At 35.8% G+C, this 20,171-nt stretch overlaps 1 protein-coding gene across 2 annotated transcripts in view; it reads right to left on the bottom strand.

Annotated features, from left to right (window-relative positions):
- Positions 1-20,171, bottom strand: part of ANGPT1 (angiopoietin 1) — a 169,393-nt gene that overhangs the window by 63,228 nt on the left and 85,994 nt on the right. For both annotated transcript variants that reach the window (XM_009683048.2, XM_068932813.1), the window contains exon 4: positions 15,553-15,785. In XM_009683048.2, the coding sequence (XP_009681343.1) occupies positions 15,553-15,785 (233 nt within the window). The remainder of the gene's footprint in view (positions 1-15,552; positions 15,786-20,171) is intronic.

The following is a 20,171-nucleotide window of genomic DNA, read 5'->3' as shown; positions in this document are numbered from 1 at the left end:
TTAAAGTACTTATATTCTAATATCTATAATATATGTAGAAAGATCATCTTACCTCTATTTAGACATTATATACACTTTGCAAAATACTTGGAAATAACTACATTAGATTTGCTCAAGGATACTGAGAACTGAATTTCGTTCATTTTTAACAGAAAGTTAGGCAAAAATTTCATGAATAACTCCTTAAATTACTATTCCCTAACTTTTAAGAGATCATGTTATCATAACATAAAGATCTTGATTTATCCACATGCTGTACTTTCCTATTGTTTATTTTAAAAGTATAAATAGGGGAAAAAATGGATTATTTGTTTATACCCTTAAAATCATAACTGTAGACTGCAACATTGTAAATAGGTAGCTCAATAGATAGTTACACAGTACTTTGCAAGTGAAACAATATCAATCCACTCAATAGCACCTGTTCAGAATGCCAAGGAATATTCGGTTTGATATTTAATGGCATTTATATATGTTCCAATTGCATGAGAGGCGAAAATAAAAGAAATATAATTCATTTGCTTAGAAAAATAAAATTCTAATTTAAGTAAGATTTTTTATCTCAGATGAATTAGAGTCAGATTTGAAAGAACTCTCTAAGGAGATGGATCTGTAGGAAGCATACTTAGGTTGGTTAGAAAGAAAAATTCCCTTGGGCTTAGAGACTAGAAAAAGCATAACTGGACGATGGTGATGTCACAGATGAAGATGACAAAGAAAGATAAACGCCATATCTATGCCCAGTTCCTTCTGTCTTTTCAATATCAGCCAGCTGAAATACCTGAAATCACAGACAGCAGAAGCGGCCCTGTGATTTCCACTAGTCCAAGCAACCCAATGCCCTTCTTTTGCAGTGGTGGATTTTATTCAGTGGACTACTGTAGCCAAAAGAAGAAGGCTTTCCTTGCATGCCAGTCATCCCTCACTCAGGAGTCTGTACTCCCACTGAAGGAAAAGCTCAGTTACTTGTGAAGCTCCTGCTGAACTGCTACAGATTATAGCCCAGTTTATTTAGCATGACCAGCCCAAAGTTCAGTTTCCCTTAATGTATAAGACTGTAACTTGCAAGAACAGCTCAAAGTTATCAGAAAATTAATATTCAGGAATGTTACTGGTGATGTTCTTTTTTGGTTAAATATTTTTTTCTAAGGTTTTACTGTTTTTTTTAACTTAGCATTCCATAGAGTTTCTAGACCACTTCTACCTACTACAGCTCCAGATTCATTGTTTTTCCTAGAGCACTACATAAACCTTGAATCCTTTTTATATCAAGTGGCATTCCTGAATGATACATTGGCTGACATAAGGTAGATATGTACATAGTAATAATAAAAAAGTAATAGGGCCCAAAGAAAAGAGTTATAAAATGAAACATGCAGTCATTAAAATTCTTTGTACAGCTTAAAGATTTTAATTGACTTTACACAGTTTCCTTATGTTAGCTTGGCTATTTTCAAATGCAATGCTCATAACAAAATTGTATATACCTAAAGAAAAATATAAAGCCTATGTCAAGCAAAATAAAGTTACCATTTTTAAACCTGAATGGTTAGCCAAAACTCGGAGCCCAGAAGGGCTTTTTTTATTTGCTTTTTCTGGATGAATAAATTGGTGATGAAGTCTGGTTCCCTTTAAGTAATGTTGCATATGTGCAAAGTCTGATTTCCTGAACACAGGAACTGAACAAAAGAAAGCATCTTTCATTGCATTTCTAAATGTCTTTTGGATAAATTTTAGCCCAGTAACTTTACCCCTGGGCTATGCTACCTGTGTTTCCCTATCTGGTGAATCTTTTCTTTTCTGCTCCTCAGCTGCACGGTTCCCTGTCAGGCCAAAGAACAGAAACCCAAATCAGCGAAGTTTCCGCTAACCCGGGGCTGTGAACTGCAGCAGCTGAGCGCTTGTTCACTGCCCTTGCTACCAGGACATTCACCTTCATTAGAAAGCTAGGTCGACAGCTGAGGTTGTAGCCTCTTTAGTTTTCTTAGAAAGAGTTATCAGAGCTTGCAAGTAAGAGAGCTCAGATACACCGTGACTTTTTCAAAACAACAGGCAGTGAAAACCCTTAGCGGATGGTTAGCTGTGTGTGCCTCTCTTTAGGGGAAGGAGATTATTCTTCTGCTATCTTACTCACAGCCATGAAAACAAGCTAAGGGTAAATGAATTCCTAACAGCTATCTCAAATGAAGGATGTCCATTTTTCTCCCCAATTTTTAAGAAATGTGAATTAACTCATAAGAGTAAATGATACCTGAAATATTTAGTAATCTAAAATTCCCTTCTATGAACAGGAAATCTAAAATAAACAATATCTAGATTTTTCCTAATTGTATGAAAATTATCCAGCCTCTATTTGGAAAAAAAAATATTTCAAATTAATATATGTAATATTTTTCTGAGATTTCTGACTATGTTTTGGAGAAAATTAAATGGGTATCACACTGGTTTTCAAGTCTCCATTAGATATTGCTGTTGTATTAATTTGAAATCACTCCCCTTAACTATACCCTGATATTTGTTTTTGCTTACAGGCAAACTGCTGTTCATTACATTGACTGAATCAGTACAATCCCATTCACGTCCACTAAATTTAGATCTGAACTGTCATATTTGTGAAACCAGTGAAGACTGAGTTAATCACTAGAGTCTTAGAAGCTCTAGTGATACTACCGGTAAATGAAAGGCAGCTGTAAGTTTTTTGCATGGGGATAACTTGTTAGACAGAAATTCGGAGATTTGTGTAGTGCCTTAGTGAACTGCTATATTTTCATAGCTTGAATGTTTTATTTGCATGCATCTAATTTTCTTTTTGTGCTCAATAGTCACTATACACTAAAAGACACTTATAAAAGAATCTTCATGCTTTCAAAGCCTAGAAGAAAAAGTCTCTCTCAATATCTTATCAGCAAATATATTTGACCCAAATTTTAGCTGCTCTATCAAAAGCATCTGAGATGGAAATTTCTATCCCCAGGTCCAAAGTCTCCGAGAAATCAGAAAGGGAAAGCTTGTAAACTGATGTCTCTTTACCTGCAGCAGTAGCATTCTAGGACAGGGTTGTCTGAGGACTGCCAAGTGGCAAACTGTGTTTGGATCCAGACTGCAAACAGATTTTGCCCCCATCTTGTCATGGTTCCAGACACATGGGGAATCCTACATCTCAGTAAGAGTTCCCGTGTCTCTCACATCTTTCTCTGCCATCTGGGCACAGCTGCCATGCACCACCACATTTCCGGTCACGATGGCAAGTAGGTCCCAGCTCACTCGAAAGAATCAAATCATAAACATTTTACTAATGCTATCGACAGTATCCAGTCCAGTATCTCCAGTGTGGAGGCCTGGGACATGGCCCACACGTGTATATACGTTCCCAGACTTAGCAGCAGGAATCAGAAACAGACCTGATAAAGAAACAGCGAAGATTATTTTTGTTTTGAGGAGGAAAAATATGCAAAGGGTTATAGCCACTCATTTTCTGCTGACTTACAGACAGAGGTATAGTCTGATATGTCAGTGGCCTCATATTGCATATACCAACCTCTACCGAGAACAAACATCAGCCTGCAGCTAAGAGCTGGCTGTGACGTCCAACTACTCCCTGAAGCAGACAATCCTGCAACAACATAATTGTGCTGTAAGTGGTATGTGCATACCACAGGGCAAGGCACAAAGCTGGAGCCCCCCTTCGACTGAGATGTATTCCCTATATAATTACACTGTTGCTGACAAACTAAAATGATAAAAAAGTAAGAGTATTTTTGTTCCCCACTCTGTTGAACAGGAATTGAAAAGTGTATTTTCTGGGTTCTAATCTGATCAAGTATATTTTGTGTAAATATATATATATATTTATGCATATATGTATGTATATATGCGTGTGTGTGTGTGTATATATATATAAAATTATATATATATAATTTACATATGTACATAAAATTATGTTGTTTTCCTCTCTGAAAAGTATTTTTAGAGCATTAAAGCCACTTTTGCTTAATGTAGACAAAGTGGAAAAGATTTAGGAAACGTACTGCATATCAAGAGTTGTTTCAGCTCTATGAAATTAAAATTATTTCAACTCTTTATTATTGATAAAATATCAGCAGCTTAGGTTTCTCTTTAGGTATCTAGTTATCTAAGTAATGATTTTAAATGTGAACTTACATACATGTAGCACTCAATTCTGCATCAGTACAGAGAAAGATAAATTACCCCAGCCTGATTTAAAACCTTCTGCAAGGTCAACTTTATTTGGTCCTGCGTTAATATACTCTTCTATTTTCTTCTCCACGAAGTCTGAACATCACTTTTCAACAGCAATATGAAAGTTCCTTCTGGATGTCTTGAGTCTGGCAGACTTCTCAGATAAGGCATTGCATGTGCATGTTTATATGCTTAGGTTTGCTTACTGTAGACATGGTAGAAAGTTCAGGACTGGAGCTTGGATATATATTTTTCTTCTAGTAAAGTATTTATTCACCAAAATGCTTTTCAAAGTAATATTTCTTTGTGGGATTGCTCTGAATCTGCCAAAGGGAAACTATAAAAAAAAACCACTTCTTCATCTTGACATATAGGAATAAAGTATTTCTGTTTTGGGAACTAGGCTTTGCAGATTTTTATGAATAAGAGCAGAAGGAATCACAGTTTGCTGCTTGATTTTTGGAGGGGCTTTTACTATAAAGCTATAGCTGCACAATCAAATTTATAGATTAGAAATTTATGGATTATAGTTTACAAAATTTTACTGCTAAGGCTCCCATTCATGCCAAATGAAGTCATGAGAGTCACTGCACCAAGTCACACTGCAGCTCCAGCTAGTCCAATAACCTGTTTCCAAAGTCAGTGACCCTACAAGTGATGGGAATTCCTCCTCAGCCTCTGAGCCAGACGGGTCAGTAACGCTGCCAGGAGAAGATAACTTGATGGGAGTAGGGCTGTAGGGCTTGTATCCATTCTCCCTTGCCTTCAGGCAGGGCACCACCAAGCGACGCCACCTAGCTCTTGTGTATCCTTGGGACCTGTGGATTTGGCTGGGGTAATCTGCTTGGTGCTTCATTCAAGTTTGCTTTCTGTACATTTTTAATCCTTTAACTTTCCCTTTTCTTCTCTGGCCCCCATAATTATTGTTCTCCTTCTTCTCTTATTCTTTTAGCCTTTTCCCTCCCCTGGAGGGCTTTAAGGTTTTATAAAGGCTAGGCTAACACCTGGTCCCAGAAGGAGACTTCGGCTGTCCAAAGCAGACAAAGGAGGAAGAGGATAAGAATAGGCAAGTATTGCCAGTATTTATAGCACAGGCACTTCCTGTGCCAGATATAATATATTTATATTTAATAGGCTTTGAATGAATTTTCTTCCATGAATTTCTCCAGTTACTTTTTGCAAACATGTGAGCTTTAATCAATCAGTGACCCACACCAAGAAATCCCATATACACATTATATGAAGGACAATCTCATGCTGTTAGCTTTTAACTTGTTTGTTTCAGCTGGTGCTCCTTCATTTTTCACTGGAAGAGGGATTCACTAGCTCTGTATCCATGCTCTACAAGCCACTAACAATTTCTACCATGTTCCCGTTCAATTAGCCTTTTCACAGCCTAAAGTGCTCCTAATGCATTCTTCTATGGATGCTATTCTGCACCTTAGATGACTTTCTCTGCTCCTTTCTCAGTTTTTTTTTTGAGATGTGGGATTTAAAAATTTGCACAATATTTGAGTACATCATGAATTATACTGCAGTACATTTTTTGATTTCCTCTCTGTTCCTTTTATAATAATTCATAATATAGTATTTTAATTGTGACCATTAATGGGCAAGCAACACTTCTCCTGTCTTTTGTGTAAGATTTACTTGAGTTTACCTTGAACTGACATGGCTATTTTAGAAGTTGGGAGAGAAAAGAACTCTAGGATGATTTGGTGAGGGGGGGATTCTTCCTCAGGTAAAATTATCAGCTGAATGATTAAAATGGAAAATGCTGGCTTTAATTTAATTATTCAGAGTTTATGGGATTATGAAGTTTTAGGGGTTTTTCAATATCTAAGGGTCCATATAGTCTTAATGTGAGACCTAGTGTAACTGTATGGTGTTGCCTGAAATGGCTGTACTGCTCTTCCCACTGCTGTTGGTTGTAGACCTCCATAGCTACAGAGTGAATCAGCTAACAGAACGTCAGGCAGAGGGTTAGTTTTCGATTGGAAGAGCTCACTGAACTGATTCATCCTGTGACCCTATAGTCACTGGACAGAGAAGTGGTAGGGGTTTGTTTCCCGAGAGCAATGATGAAAACAAAACAGCCCTTTCACCATCAACCCATAGCCCTTCATGGCTGCATGCATCCTGCTTACTGCATGTGGGAGGCCTTGAATGCATGTGTGAACCTTTTAGTACAAACCAGCATAATTACCAAGCCTTCATGAACTGCAGTTAATAGGGCTGTATTGACTCTACCAGCCTAGGGACCAGTCCAGTGTTAGATTCTTTGGGAATATTGAAGTTCACTACATATAAGAGTTTCAGATCTGTGTTTTTAAAGTTAGGAAGAAAGAGGAAAGGTGTAGCTGATTAGATACCTCACATTAACATTTACAGAAAAATTTTAGCAGATAATAGAATATTGCATTTCTCACTTATTTCTCTAAGATTTTGAAGCAAGAAAAGCAAACAATGGCATAACAAGAACACTCGAGCTATCCAACTACTTACTAAATAAATCATTTATAACAGAATTCCCCTCCTTTCGTGATGCAGGAATTAACTAGGTCTTGGAAAATGATGTTAACATGGTGAGCTTTCATCCTCTCAGGGGCACAATTATTTACTACCTAATAAATCAACAACAGTTATCAAGTTTGTTTCTCAATAAATCTAGCCTTAGTGACTGGTAACAACAATAATACTTCAATTCACTGTGCATTTGAAAGACGTCACTGAGGAATACCATAAAGTGGTCCTCATTAGTGAGCTGAAACAGAATGCCTTATGGCCCATTTACAAAGAGATAAAGACACTTAATTATCCAGCTGCAATATAGTTCCTTAATAGTTTCTGCTTGAGACAGCAATTTTGTGAGTAACCAGCCATTCACTGAGAGATGAGAACTAAAGAAGTCTTTCACAAACTGCTTCAAGAGAGAGATTAAGCCACTGGCTTTGTTTAATATCTCTAGTGTCCATATTTCTTTAATTGATTTGTATTTTTCCACATAGACACCCTAATGTGCATTTGCTGTTGCCAGCTGAACCATGGTATGCCCAAAAAGAAATTTTTCGGTAACAAGACATTAGGGTGACACCAGCAGTGTAGTTAGTTAGTTTAAACATCCTGATATCCTCTGTAATATCTTTGTTGTGAGAGAGTAATACCGTTTTTGCAAAGCAGAGTGAAGAAGGATTTTGCACTGACATAGTCCATAAGAAGCAGGGTGGGTGATTGATTTCAGTATTAGCAATCAAGAATTCAAAAGGAAAAAAAAATATATAGTTAAGTTATTCATTCTTCAGCACTAATAACTATTGACCTCTTGCTGTCATGACCAGTAAGTTAACAGGGACAAAAATAGGTGGATCCCAGCTGGTCTTTTGAAGAGTTTAAATATCTTCCCACTGACAGAAGTTTTAAAAAAAGTACATTTCAGCTGACTTATTGCAATACTGTATCTTTATTAGACCACAGACTGATTTGTTTTTAACTAGTATACTTGGATGCATTTTATTATATGTCATAACTTAGAAATTAAGTTATCCTTGCCTGAGAAAGGTATGAAAATGTTTTTATTTTAAGTCATTAGGATTTTGAATTAATAATGTTATTTCTTTAGTCCTAGAAAACAAGAACAAGAACATCTGTCCTAATATAGATGCTGACCGTATAAACTTCAGCACTAACAGTATCACCTTTTATAGATGATAGAGGGGGGAAAAAAAGCACTTTCAGATACAAATCATCTCATCCTAAAATGACTCACTTGACAAAGTGCCTTTGTTGACTCTGTAGGTAGTCTAGGTCGCACCTATACATTTGCACTGTAAGTGGAAGGTGAGTCAGCTGAGACTAAACTCCCCAAATTTCTGAGCACCGCTGAAAAATACATATGAGCACAGTAAGTCTCCAAAGGAAATTGAAATCTATAGCCTCTGAACAGAATAACCAACCAGCACAAAATAAAATCAGCGCTGAGGGAAATAAAACCAGGCTGAGCTACTCAGCCACAGAGAGAGAACCTGCCTCCCGCACTGCCCTTTCCACCCAGAGAGGCCACTGCCTGCACAGGATTCCCCTTCACAAGACAAAGGGGACCCGTCTTCAGTGACACTAAATCCAAAATTAACATTCAGGTTTTTCCCAGCTTTCAGAATACAGATACGGGCAGATCAAAAAGTGGAATGCGTCATTTTTAATATTGACAAATGCTTTGTGAACTGTGGATGGAAAAATCCTTACAGTGTTTTTTTGATAGTAATCTTCTATTTTGTTTTTAAACTAAAGGTATTTCTTTTATTGCTTTAAGATGGCTTTTTTCTATATAACAAAATGTAATTACTTGCCCACAGAATCTTTAAAGCAGAAAGAAGTAGAGAAAAACTGAGCAGATGGATGTTTTCTGTATCCTCAGACATACGTATTGTCAACCTCAGCTGAAGCAATTAGCTTTGACATTTTGGAGGAATTAATGTTGGGCATAATAACAGAATAAGGTAAATGTGGAATGTAATTACACCTTCAGTGCATTAAGTTCTGTTCAAAACGCTGGTGCAGTCACTGCAACTTTGCCAAGTCCATTTAATTCTGTATTTTTAATCTATTCTTAATTAGGATTATGAAAAATAACTTTTATAAGAAGTTTGGAAATTCGTAGAGGAAAAGGGTCATGTTTTCTTACCACACTGCAGCATGTCATAAAATAACAGTAATAAAAATGGAATTAAAGTTATAAGACAGAAAATATCTGTCAGCTTGTTCAGGCATTCTTCTCCTATGACCACGTTTCACCACACTTCTGATTCACCTCAGACCTAGAGTTTGAAGCCAAAGTTGGTCAGAAGCCTCTGTGCATCTAGCAAAACTCTTATTTTGCTTGCTTCTATGTGTCAGCAGAAAAATAATGAAGTGACTGTCATGTTGTACTCTAGGTTCCTATCTCACTCCTGTCTCATCACGCTGAAAAAAACCTTAGCACTGTTAAGGAAGAAGTAGAAAGTAGAGGCAATGACTTAAGGAAAGAATAGAGATTATTAGGGAAATGGTGCCAAACAGAAAAAAAGCTGTCATCTCAAAATATATCTTAGATGAATGCAAATATTCTTCTCTCTGTACAGAATAATGACCCAGAACCATATCATACACACTGACTCTTATTCTACACTGATGTCTGAAATGTATTAAATGTCCTAGTTACTGTACTCAAGTATATGCCAAATCAATATAATATGGAAAATTTGTCTTGCTGAACAAGTTTAAATACTAAGATTTCACCTTTCAGAACACCTGAATGATCTTCTGTCCTGTGACTGTTTTTTTTTTTCCTTCTCTTTTTTTTTTTTTTTAAAAACAGTGCTGACTTGTATTATCTAATCCACCTTTGAAGTCTTTCTAATCAAGCAGGTCAGCATCTCTGCTGCGGTAATTCCACAAACGTCAATGGATTTGCCCCTGTGTCTGCAACCTGCAGGTCACATCTTTGAAGTTGTAGTTCTAAACTGAAGTGAAGAGAGTGACAATAAAGCTTAACATCATAACAACTGTGATCTAAGAAACAGAATGGACCATTTCCTGTTTAGTGTCCTGAATAATGAATTGCAATGCCTTTTAAAAACATGTATTCTATTTGCAAAAAAATATTTTTTTCTGGCCTAATTTGTTAAAATATGAAAACTACACATAACCCAGGGGATCAGTAGCTTTTCAGAAACATCAGGCCCACTAACAGTTATTTACTTCATGAACTCAGTAGGCGCTTCCAGGGAGGTAAATTCCTAGCATATATGTGTATTATTTTCAGAATAAAGCCTAGCTTCTTGTCAGCATTCAAGAGGAAGCTAAAGCCTCATTTCTCTCCTACTAGGAGGTCACAAAACCCGATGTTAATGACAAAACTTTCTCTGCTGTTCCATTAGTCCTCTGAAGTGTACAACTTTAGACCAAACATTTCAACAAGCTATATTATTATGCAGTCTGACGAACAACATAAAAAAAAACCCAAAACAGGAAAAATGAATAACCACATCGATAAAGATATATCCCCATTGAATTTTTACATTCCCCTAGTCTGTGGGTAGGAGAACTTGGGCAGCTAACCTAAATTATGTAATCTAATGTTAAAATAGTAGACACTCTAAATCAATTTTCTTCTACAGGACAAAGAAAAGGACAAAACTTCCATCGAAAAGAGCTGGGACTTTTCACTGGGCACATTCTGTGACTTTTATCTTTAAACATTATTTCCCACTGGATCAAAATGATTTCTGAATTATTTGATTTGGACTTGTGTATATTTCTTTGATGATGACATTATCTTTGCTCAATACTATAATGTATTGCAATTTTTTTTGAAGAATATTCTAGATCTTATTTGTATGACCCTGTCCTTATAGCGCATATGCTTTTCATAAATAATATTTCTAATGTGTAAGCTTAAAAAGTCTGTCAATAATATGATCTACTGTGTTGAAGACGTGTAATTTTTTTCTGGTGGTAGCAATGCAGCTAAGTCAACTTAAATTTTGCATTTTTTCATATTTTGGCATAGCCATAATACTTGTAGATATTCAGAAGAGCAGTTTTATTGGAGTTCCTAAAATTTCAGAACTGGACACACATTCCCAAGCATAATATTTGCATCTTGGGAATTTCAGAGTCTTAGAATAGGAACAAAAAGGCTATGGAGAAGCCAAGACTACCTCTGTTTCCACTCATACTCAAGACAAAAAAGTTATTAATCCTCTGTTAAATAATCCTCAATATAGTATGAGAAGCGAGCAATTTTAATAAAAAGATAATCATAAAATCTTTGACAACTTATGCAAAGAACTGCTAGGATTGCTATCCAGCACTTTCTTATCTTCTACAGGTGAAGGACTTTTACAGTCCTAGAGATACTTGTGCAATATCTCTGTTGTGATTAAGTAAGCCTTCACCTCAAAATTTCTATTTCTTTACTCTCCTGTTGTGGAAAAGAAAAGACTCAGATGTTTATTCATAGTTACATTTAGAAATATTTTTTAAAAAGTTATTTTAATTTTCCACAATATTGAACAAACTGTTCAATTGGGAGGCTAGTGTCTGAAAGCCTTGATTTTTTAGAAATTATTATTTTAGAAATTTATTGGCAGCTCCTGCTAAGATTGTTGCACCTGCCTAAACAAATGCATAAACAATGTTACAAATTTATTTAGCCATAGGCACAGGCCAACATGGAGACATGTGGGTCCCTATGGTGTCCTGTGTATATTTGAACTTTATGTACATTTTGCGATCTTGTGAAGCCTCTGTTTTTAGGGAATACATTTAACCGAAAACCTAAAATAGCTCACATGGGGACAGAGAGGTGGGTGGTATTTTGGAAATCAAACTCACAACTAATTCCAAGTTTTACATGTGGCCCCTATCTCAAAACCAGTCTGTACCAAAACCAGATATATTTAAAAACTCCAGGTATTTGAGATTACTGAAACTAAAAGTGGGATCTGGATATTGTATGCAGGTCCATCGATATTTAAAAAAAAAAAAGTATCCTTTGTGTGGCTTTTCCTTTTTTCTTTTCTCCCCGTTTCCCTTTATGTCCTTCAGAAATTCTCTTAACATTATCTAGCCACAGTGGAAGTACCAAAGCAGATTATATTGTAAGCTTGTCATCCAGTAGTAAGCATTATTGTCAGAGTGCAAAGCTAGACTAAAGCAGTTTCTGTTCAACCCTGCATCTCCACACTGCTCAGGCTAAATTCATCACAGACGCCCAGCAGGCAGACTTCCAAAAGTGTCCCAACTTATTTAAGTTAATCTAAAAATAAATCTTCTGATATGATTTGTCATTACTGGAAGAAGTTTATCTCATGTTTTGTAATCAAAGAACAATAGTTTTCAGCAGCTTGATTTCAGATGAAGTCATTCAGCTGTATCATTATTAAAAAATAAATTAAAAAAGTTTTAAAATTACTTCAGTTTCCCTTGGCAAAGTCTGAATCTTATGACCTACGCAAAGGAGAACATCATTTTGCTATCTGCGACTTGTCTTGGGGAAAATGTTCAGGTTTCTTGATTCTAATAATAATTTTTAAAACCTATACATATAAAATATATACACTCATATTTAATTTATGGTTGAAAATTCAATCAAGGTACTTGCAGACATTCTCAAAATGCCATAGAGTTTAGCCATATTTTGTAATCTCGCAGCTCCTGTTTTCGTCCTTGGGCAGTTGCTCATTTTTGACACTCTGACCTTCTCGACACATTGCCTCGCTTAGGCCATGCTTCTTTTCAAAGACGAGTGCCATCAGTCATCAAACTGAAGTTTTTAAGGGGACCCATCTTCTTCCAGCTCTTGGACTTTCTAGCATTTCAAAAATCCTTTTATTATCCATCTCAATATTATCTAGTAACTCTTGTTTATTTAATCAAGTACTATCTTTTATCAGTGGAAAATACCTCTCAATGTTACTGGCTTGTCCTTTTCTTTCTACCACTAGTTAGTTTGTATGCTTCTGTAACGCCATCGTACATACCTTCTTTTTCATCTGAATAGAGAGATATGTTATATTTTTCTTTCCTCATATGAAAGTCATTCCAGGTGTCTAATTGTTTCCACTGTCGTATTCTATTCTAGACCACTTCGACTTCTGCTATATGCCTTATGAAATTAGATGACCAAGATTTAACATAGCATAAGACAGGTGTCGTTGATTTAAGTATCACATTTAATTATCCTCTCTCTCCTGAAAAATACGAATTCTCACAGTATATTTTATGTTTTGAACATAAGCACACACATAAATTCTTGTGCTAGACTACATAAACCATACATTTTTTGTGTTAATTTAGAACATTTTCAGTTGTACTTTCCAGCATGCACACTTCTCTGTCTTCAACACATTATTTGCACAGACTAAAGCTAGTAATAGATTTTGGTAAAACCAAATGCTTTAGTATTCAGCTTTCACTAAGCGGTCCTTTACTACAGGATAATATTACTATTTTAACTTAATCTGTCTGGCCCCTTTTTCAACTGTGAAACTACTTACCAAAAATGTTGGTCATAGAGTCTTAAGTAAGTGGAAGCATTTCTGCAATTATTTATCTTTAAATTTTATGAACTGAAAAGGGATCCAAGGAGAATTCTGAACATGTTAATATGCAAAAGAACTGGAGCCAAAAATCAAGGGTTTGAGTTAGGCTACTAAATTCATATTTAGATATTCAACTGTGCTGAGCATCTTTTGTTTCCACAATTCATTAGAAGTAAAAATAGTGCTGAAAATTCAGGTTTCCAGGCACCTGAATTTGGATCCAGGAGCTCAATTTTAAACTATTGCTTTTGAAAATCTCACTCAAAGCCTTTATAAGAAGCAGCTGATGAATGAAACTAATTTTAGGAAAAATATATGTGTTTGTTTTTTTCTTTGAATCAAATTAAACACAATTATAAAATCTGTTTTTAACCTTAAAAAGAACTTGCAGTATATCTCTATATGAGAATAATATATCTTTCATATTGATATTAATTTTAAAATGCTCCTGAGCGCTATTAGAATACCCTGAACAAAACTTAGCCAGGTTTCTTTGCCAAAAGGTCATAAAACATATTAGAGGATTTGCATTGCTTCACAATGTTTCTCTATTGGTAATGAGAACAGTCTACTATGAAGGATGTTGTTTAATTCAAAATGCTGGGTAGCAGAAGGGAACACTTAGAATGGACATGAGGGAAAAAAAAAAAAGGTGGGCTATCAATGAGGGCCTGAGTATGCAACGCTTCCAAATGAAGAGAAATAATCGTAGTCACTGGAGAAATTCAGATTTAAGCCACACAAGTTGTATGGGAATATACAACAGAGAACAAGCCCACACTGTCGTGAGATGGTTAGTTTGAATGATCTAATATGTCCTTCTGTCTCTTAAACCTAGTTTTGAATAATGGTATAGATGACGAGTTTTCTTTTTTTAATTAAAAAAATAATAATTTAGAGCACTTACAACTCTTGAATTACAATTAGTAAATGTACTGGGCTGTGCCAGTATTAATTGTGTATGGTGATCTTTCATCAGCACTTCCATGCTCACTGAGTAGGTAGTGCAACCTGCACATCTACAGTTTCTCTCTCCGTTTACTCCGTAGTCTTAATCAGAAACATTTTTCACGACACCTTCCCAGATGGATCACACACCTTCCTCAACTTCATTTCTGATTTTCCCCAACAGTATTTTTAACCCTCTACATGCCATACCAAACACAGCTGTTGATCCTGTTTTTCTTAGCTGCAATTTTTAGCATATGCCTTTTTCTTATATTCTCCCTTTCCCCTGCCTCTATGCTGCATGACTTTGACCTCTTTCGTCCTTTCCACTGTCTCATTTCCATGCCTCATAGTAGTCTCCATACACCATTTGTCTCTCTTAGCCAGTCCTGATGAGTAGGATTTCTTTCCGAGATGTTTTGCAGTGTCTTTAGCATTTGAAAGATAAAATTCCATCTGAATTTCTTTCTCAATATCTTCAAGAAACATGTTTACTAACAAAGGTAAACTTCAGGAGAAGGGCTTTTAAAATTGTTTGTATACATATAGAAAACATATTTTCAAAATCCGTTAATGTGCAGACAGCTATGATTCTCTTGACTTTCCTTACACAGTTTATTAATTGTCCTAGATGTTTTGTCTACCCCTTCTTCAAAGAAATATCATTTCTATATTCTCTCCTTGTAATGTTCTAACATACCCTAAAAATAAATAAACAAACAAAATCTAGCAAGATAGGAGAGAGAAAATTGATCTTGTGTTGTAAACAAAAACCCTTTTAAAAGATGAGTCATCTCACTTAATTTTAGATAGCTACAGCACCGTAAATGTCTGCATCTGGACTCATTACTTTATAGCCCACATATACGTAAAAAATGCCAAGTTACTTTTGGTCATTTAGTTTTCTTCATTGATTGTAAAGAAAGTCTAAAGCAACTCAGAGACAGACATTTTTAAAATAAACGTCCACATTTGGTCAGATTGCTCCCAACAGAAGCAGACAGATGCTTAGAGGAATAAATTAGTATTGCTAGTTTGAAGCCAATGGCATTGTAATGACCTACGTCAGCTAAGGTCACGGTACACCTGAATACTATTAAATTCAAAAACTTCAAATATGACTGTTGGTAAAAGAGTGAATTTTAGCACTGTCTGAACCTTGCTTTGATTCCTCAGATCTCAACAGCTCCTCTGTCCTCCATTATAATGTACTTTTCTTTTTTGGAATAGTTTCATCAAATTCTGCCTCTCCAAACATACAGCACTTACGTCAGAAGGAATTTCCAACTCCTTTTAAGGTTTTATAATGCTGCTTTCTTACCTCCTTCCTTGGAACAGAGGCTGATTAGAGTATGAACTGTATCCATCAGTTCAAGCTGCTGTTTCTGCAGGACACTGTTGTTGCTTGTTGCCTTGTTTAATTGCTTCTCTAGTTCCTGGATTATGTAGCTTTGGCGAGTAACCAAGCTTTGCAGGTTCTCTTTTTCCTCTTTCAAAGTGTCTAGCTCCTCTTTATGCCTTTCTTCCATTTCTAGTATTTTGTGCTCAAGTAAACTAAAACAAAGTAAAACAATTAGTGGATATTATTTCATGTCAACGTATTTACTGACACAGAAAACAGAGCTATTTTATTTTTCACCATAGAATTCAGTTCATAAATCATCCGGTCTGAAAATGTCAAAATGTTTATATGTACTACTTCAGTCAATCGATGTACTCCATCAAGTAGCCAAACGTAACTAATCTCTAAGGCTCTATTTTGTGACAGTTGCATGCTGTACTGCTTAAACTGCATGGCAGTGCATCTCTAATTGTGACACTCACCCAAGTGCATGAGCATATGGCTAGCAATGCACCTGCACAAAACAAGTTTATGCAGACAAGCCTAAGGTAGGTAAAGGAGAAGAGCAGGGCACTGAAGAGAACATCATTGGTAGTATGGATGGGTCCATACGATAAGAGACAAAAATCAGAACGTTAAATGAAAGAAGAGTTTGCGAAGGGCCTTCCAACTGAAGGAAAAAGGTAAGCATTAGGAACCATGTAATATCATCAAGGGACCTAGAACCCACAATAACAGTACCATTTTATTTGTGGGAAAATAACTGCACACCAGGTGAACGGTACCTGCTTTTGTACCAAGGATAGTACCGTTTCCCCAAAAGGTGAACCAGAAGTCTGCATTTTTAAGGTAGCATCTATTGCTTTCCTGGAATCTATATAGGTTTTCTCTCCTCCCTTTTCTAGTTCCACAAAAGCCCCTCAGACAAAAAGTTCTTGAACAGCATAGACCTGCTTTCACCAACTGTTATGAATAACTTTACACATACATGCAAACACTTTTTCCTGATTAATATGCTTTTCCTAGCATCATCTCTGCCCTGTGTCGGAAGCATACAATTTACAAAGATCAAAGGCATGTTAGATTATATCTAGATTAGAGGAGTTGTAGACACAAAGGACAACCAATATCTGTCACCACTGAATAAGAAGTTTTTTCAGGCCAGTGCTTTGATGCTGTGGTGGGAGTTTAGCAAAAAGATTTTGTTGTTATTAGATAAAGAAATGAATTAATCCCCTCTGCTACCTTCTGTTCAGTAATTGCACTGTCTACACCAGAAGAGGTGCTTGTCATGCCCATAAACTAACCGGTGGTTACAGACTTGCCAAGAAACCTCTTCTGTCCAAGTCAGTGTTAGATTTTATTTATTTTGACTCTCCCACCACCTTTGTTTTTACTTCTGGATAATAGATCAGTGGCAAAATGCCTGCATAATTTCAGGTCATTTAACCTAACTGAAGAATGTAATAAAATCCATATGGAGTTGTTTCTACTAGATATCAAGGAGACTTAATATGAGCTGTTACAAATGATAACAATGCAAAGATTAAATTCAGGTCCTGGATTTGCTACACAAGCTATAGTAATATACAACTTTTTTTTTTTTTTAGTAGGTAGACCAAACAGCAAATCACTTTTTCTGAAACATTATAAATATGGGAGTTACAGAGACATAGAAGAAAATATACTCTGCAAGATCAACATATCTAATTCTGTGAAAACCAAGAGAATCTAGATAAGGAGGAAAGAAAAAAAGAGAAATGGTGGGAAGGCAAAGCACTTTCTCTTGGGGTTAGTTTCCCTCCCAAACGAAAGGCGGAACATGATATCTTATTCTAAAAGACTCATTAAGTAGTAACAAAGGTATAACAAGTTTCAGTTGACTCGAAACTGATGATAGAAAATTTGAGTTTGAAACAAAATAGAGATTTCATAACTGAGGATAATAAACTAATTAATGCACCTTATCAGACCTGTAGTTGATTTCTTCATCCCTTGAACTCTTTCAATAAACATGATACATTTATGGCCTAGATCCTTGGACTGATTGATTATTTATTTTATTTATTTATTATTATAATCATTATGTGAATGTCTTTGAGCCGCATTATGCAGGAGGTTAGACCAATTAATGTTGACAGGTTGAAAAACATTCTGATGAAGTTATTTTCAGTCATAAAACATTATTCAATAAAATCCAAATGGCCTACGGGAATTTTATCTGTTCTGTCAATTTTTTCATGGAAATTATAGAAATGCTTACTTTGACTCTAGGTTTTAACTTTTCTGAGTTAACTTTTCAATAAGTTATATTAATGCGCTTTGGAAAGGAACAAGGCAGAAGATGTTGGCTGCTAGATCTGGTCACATCTCAGTTCGGATCAGAAATTTTGCATATTGTCAATGTAAGAGAAGGTGCCATTCTTGAAGCCAGAGTAGTGCTTTACTGTGAAATGGTAAGTAAAAACTAAAGAAGTTTCCTATATCTTCATCTACATCACAGTGCAGTACAGAATGCTGCTCTAATTTTACAGCATCCTCTCTACATGTCCACATCTGGATGATTTTATTTAGAGAAGGGGCCTTGGACAGCCCCAATACATACATTGCATTGTTTGTTTCCCACTATACTCTTAAGACCGCAGTAAAAGAATCCATGGTGATGACAGTCTTATTTGTAGTAACACTGGCCATGTCCAGCAAGAAGGAAGAAGCTGACAATGTTTAGAGCTTCCCTGTTTGGCTTCTACAGAGACAGACAGCAAGCAGATGTTTTATGGCTTTAGCCATAATACATCCTAATATTTATGAGTGTTGTGTTAACAACACATGGGGGAAAGATGGGGGTATAACAACACCTGGTTACTTTACAGTTTTCTATGTAGATTAAAAGTCCTGTTATTATAAGCCGCAAAACTAAGCTGTTTTAAGGAATGGATATGCATTTCTGCAATGATCTTTCTGAAATGATCTTTCTCCAAATATACAACCCACAAATCTACGACAGATAAGAATAAGTCCTGAGGACAGGACCACTCCTTGTATTCCTGAAAGAAATCCGTCACAACTGCATTTCATTTTCTTTCACTAAGAATCAATAAGAAACCTTTGCTCAGAGCTGAAACCAAACAAAAGTGAAAACTTCTTCACATATGGTAGCGACTTCTGCACTGGCTTGTTCCCGAAGGGTGATACCCTTAAAGAGCATTAGAGAAGCCACTCATATGACCTTTGAGTCCAATGTGGCCAGGATTTTCATATGTATTGTGCTTATAGTTCATTAAGACAAAGGAAAAAAACTGTTCTCTTTCTTCTCCTCACATCAAACAATTTCTAAGAACCAAGTACCAAGAAACAATTTTGCAGAATGCTTGGTAAAGGTATTTTATCAAATCTTTACAGAGGCACTATCAAGATAGACTTAAAATGAAAATATTTCTACTAGCTTTCATAAATTACCATTGCCAAAATAAGAAGTTATACAAAATAAAAAATGGCTGTCTCCATATTAATTAATCAAGTAATCTATGACTGTTGAGTGAAATTGTCATACAATACAGCTTTATAACAATTTTCAGCAAAAAGGCGTGGTCATAATGTAATAACTGGCTACTTTTGTATTGTAAGTTTACTGTATGATTTTCCCACACATTTGAAAATATTGCTGATCTAGACAGATGGAACAGTCAAGGGAATAACAATTCTCATAATAAAAATAAATCACCATTCACTATAAGCAGCATACATATAAACACACGCGTGTGTGTGTGTGTGTGTGTATGTATATATATATATATATATATATATATATATATATATATATATAAAACTGCAGCCTTCAGTTTGGAGGATTATCAGGCATTCTGAGAGCAGAATGACGGAATAAATGTTATTGTTAACATGCATAAATATTGGTATTATCCATTTGGTAATAATCCTTTGGAGTTCTTGTTTAGAAGACATTCACATAAAACGAACAAACAATCAAACCTTCTTTTTCCTAAACAGTAACCACATCTGCCTGTCTAGCCTACTGACCTTGGTGTGGCCAGGAACTTATTTTCAACCAGACAAATGATGCGTTAGGTTTGTGAAGATGTAAGCCCGAGGGACACCTCAGTGAGAGGCACAAAAAAGCCCTCTGATAACGCGGGAGAGGGGAGAAGGCCAGTACAGAAGTCACAGAGCAACTTCCAGGGAAAGCTGCTGTCATTTTGAAAGGTGATGAAGTAGAACATGTAGAAAGCGCTTTTGTAGCTCTCTGGGGAGGAAGGAAAGTTTGACTTGGACAGTCTCCCCTAAAAGGTACCTAGTTTATTCCCTAATCCGTTCCAGACAGTGGAAGTTTTAGATTTTTTTTTAAACTTTGCTTCCAGAGGCCTCAGTTTAGACTGTTGAGAACAGGATATAGACCAGATCTTAGAGATGGACTTCTTTCACATTAAGAATAATCTTTAAAAAAATCTAGACTTATTAAAAATACAGATTAAATCGATTACTTTGTTGAGATATTCAATAAATAAAGATAAGTAATGTCACACAAGGAAAAAAGTCTTTGGCCATATAGATGTGGTTTTTTATATTATGTATGTATGGGA

Source organism: Struthio camelus, chromosome 2, assembly GCF_040807025.1.
Source record: "Struthio camelus isolate bStrCam1 chromosome 2, bStrCam1.hap1, whole genome shotgun sequence".
NCBI lineage: Eukaryota > Metazoa > Chordata > Aves > Struthioniformes > Struthionidae > Struthio > Struthio camelus.
Note: the sequence above shows the minus strand (reverse complement) of the source record. Positions and strands in the feature narration are given on the sequence as shown.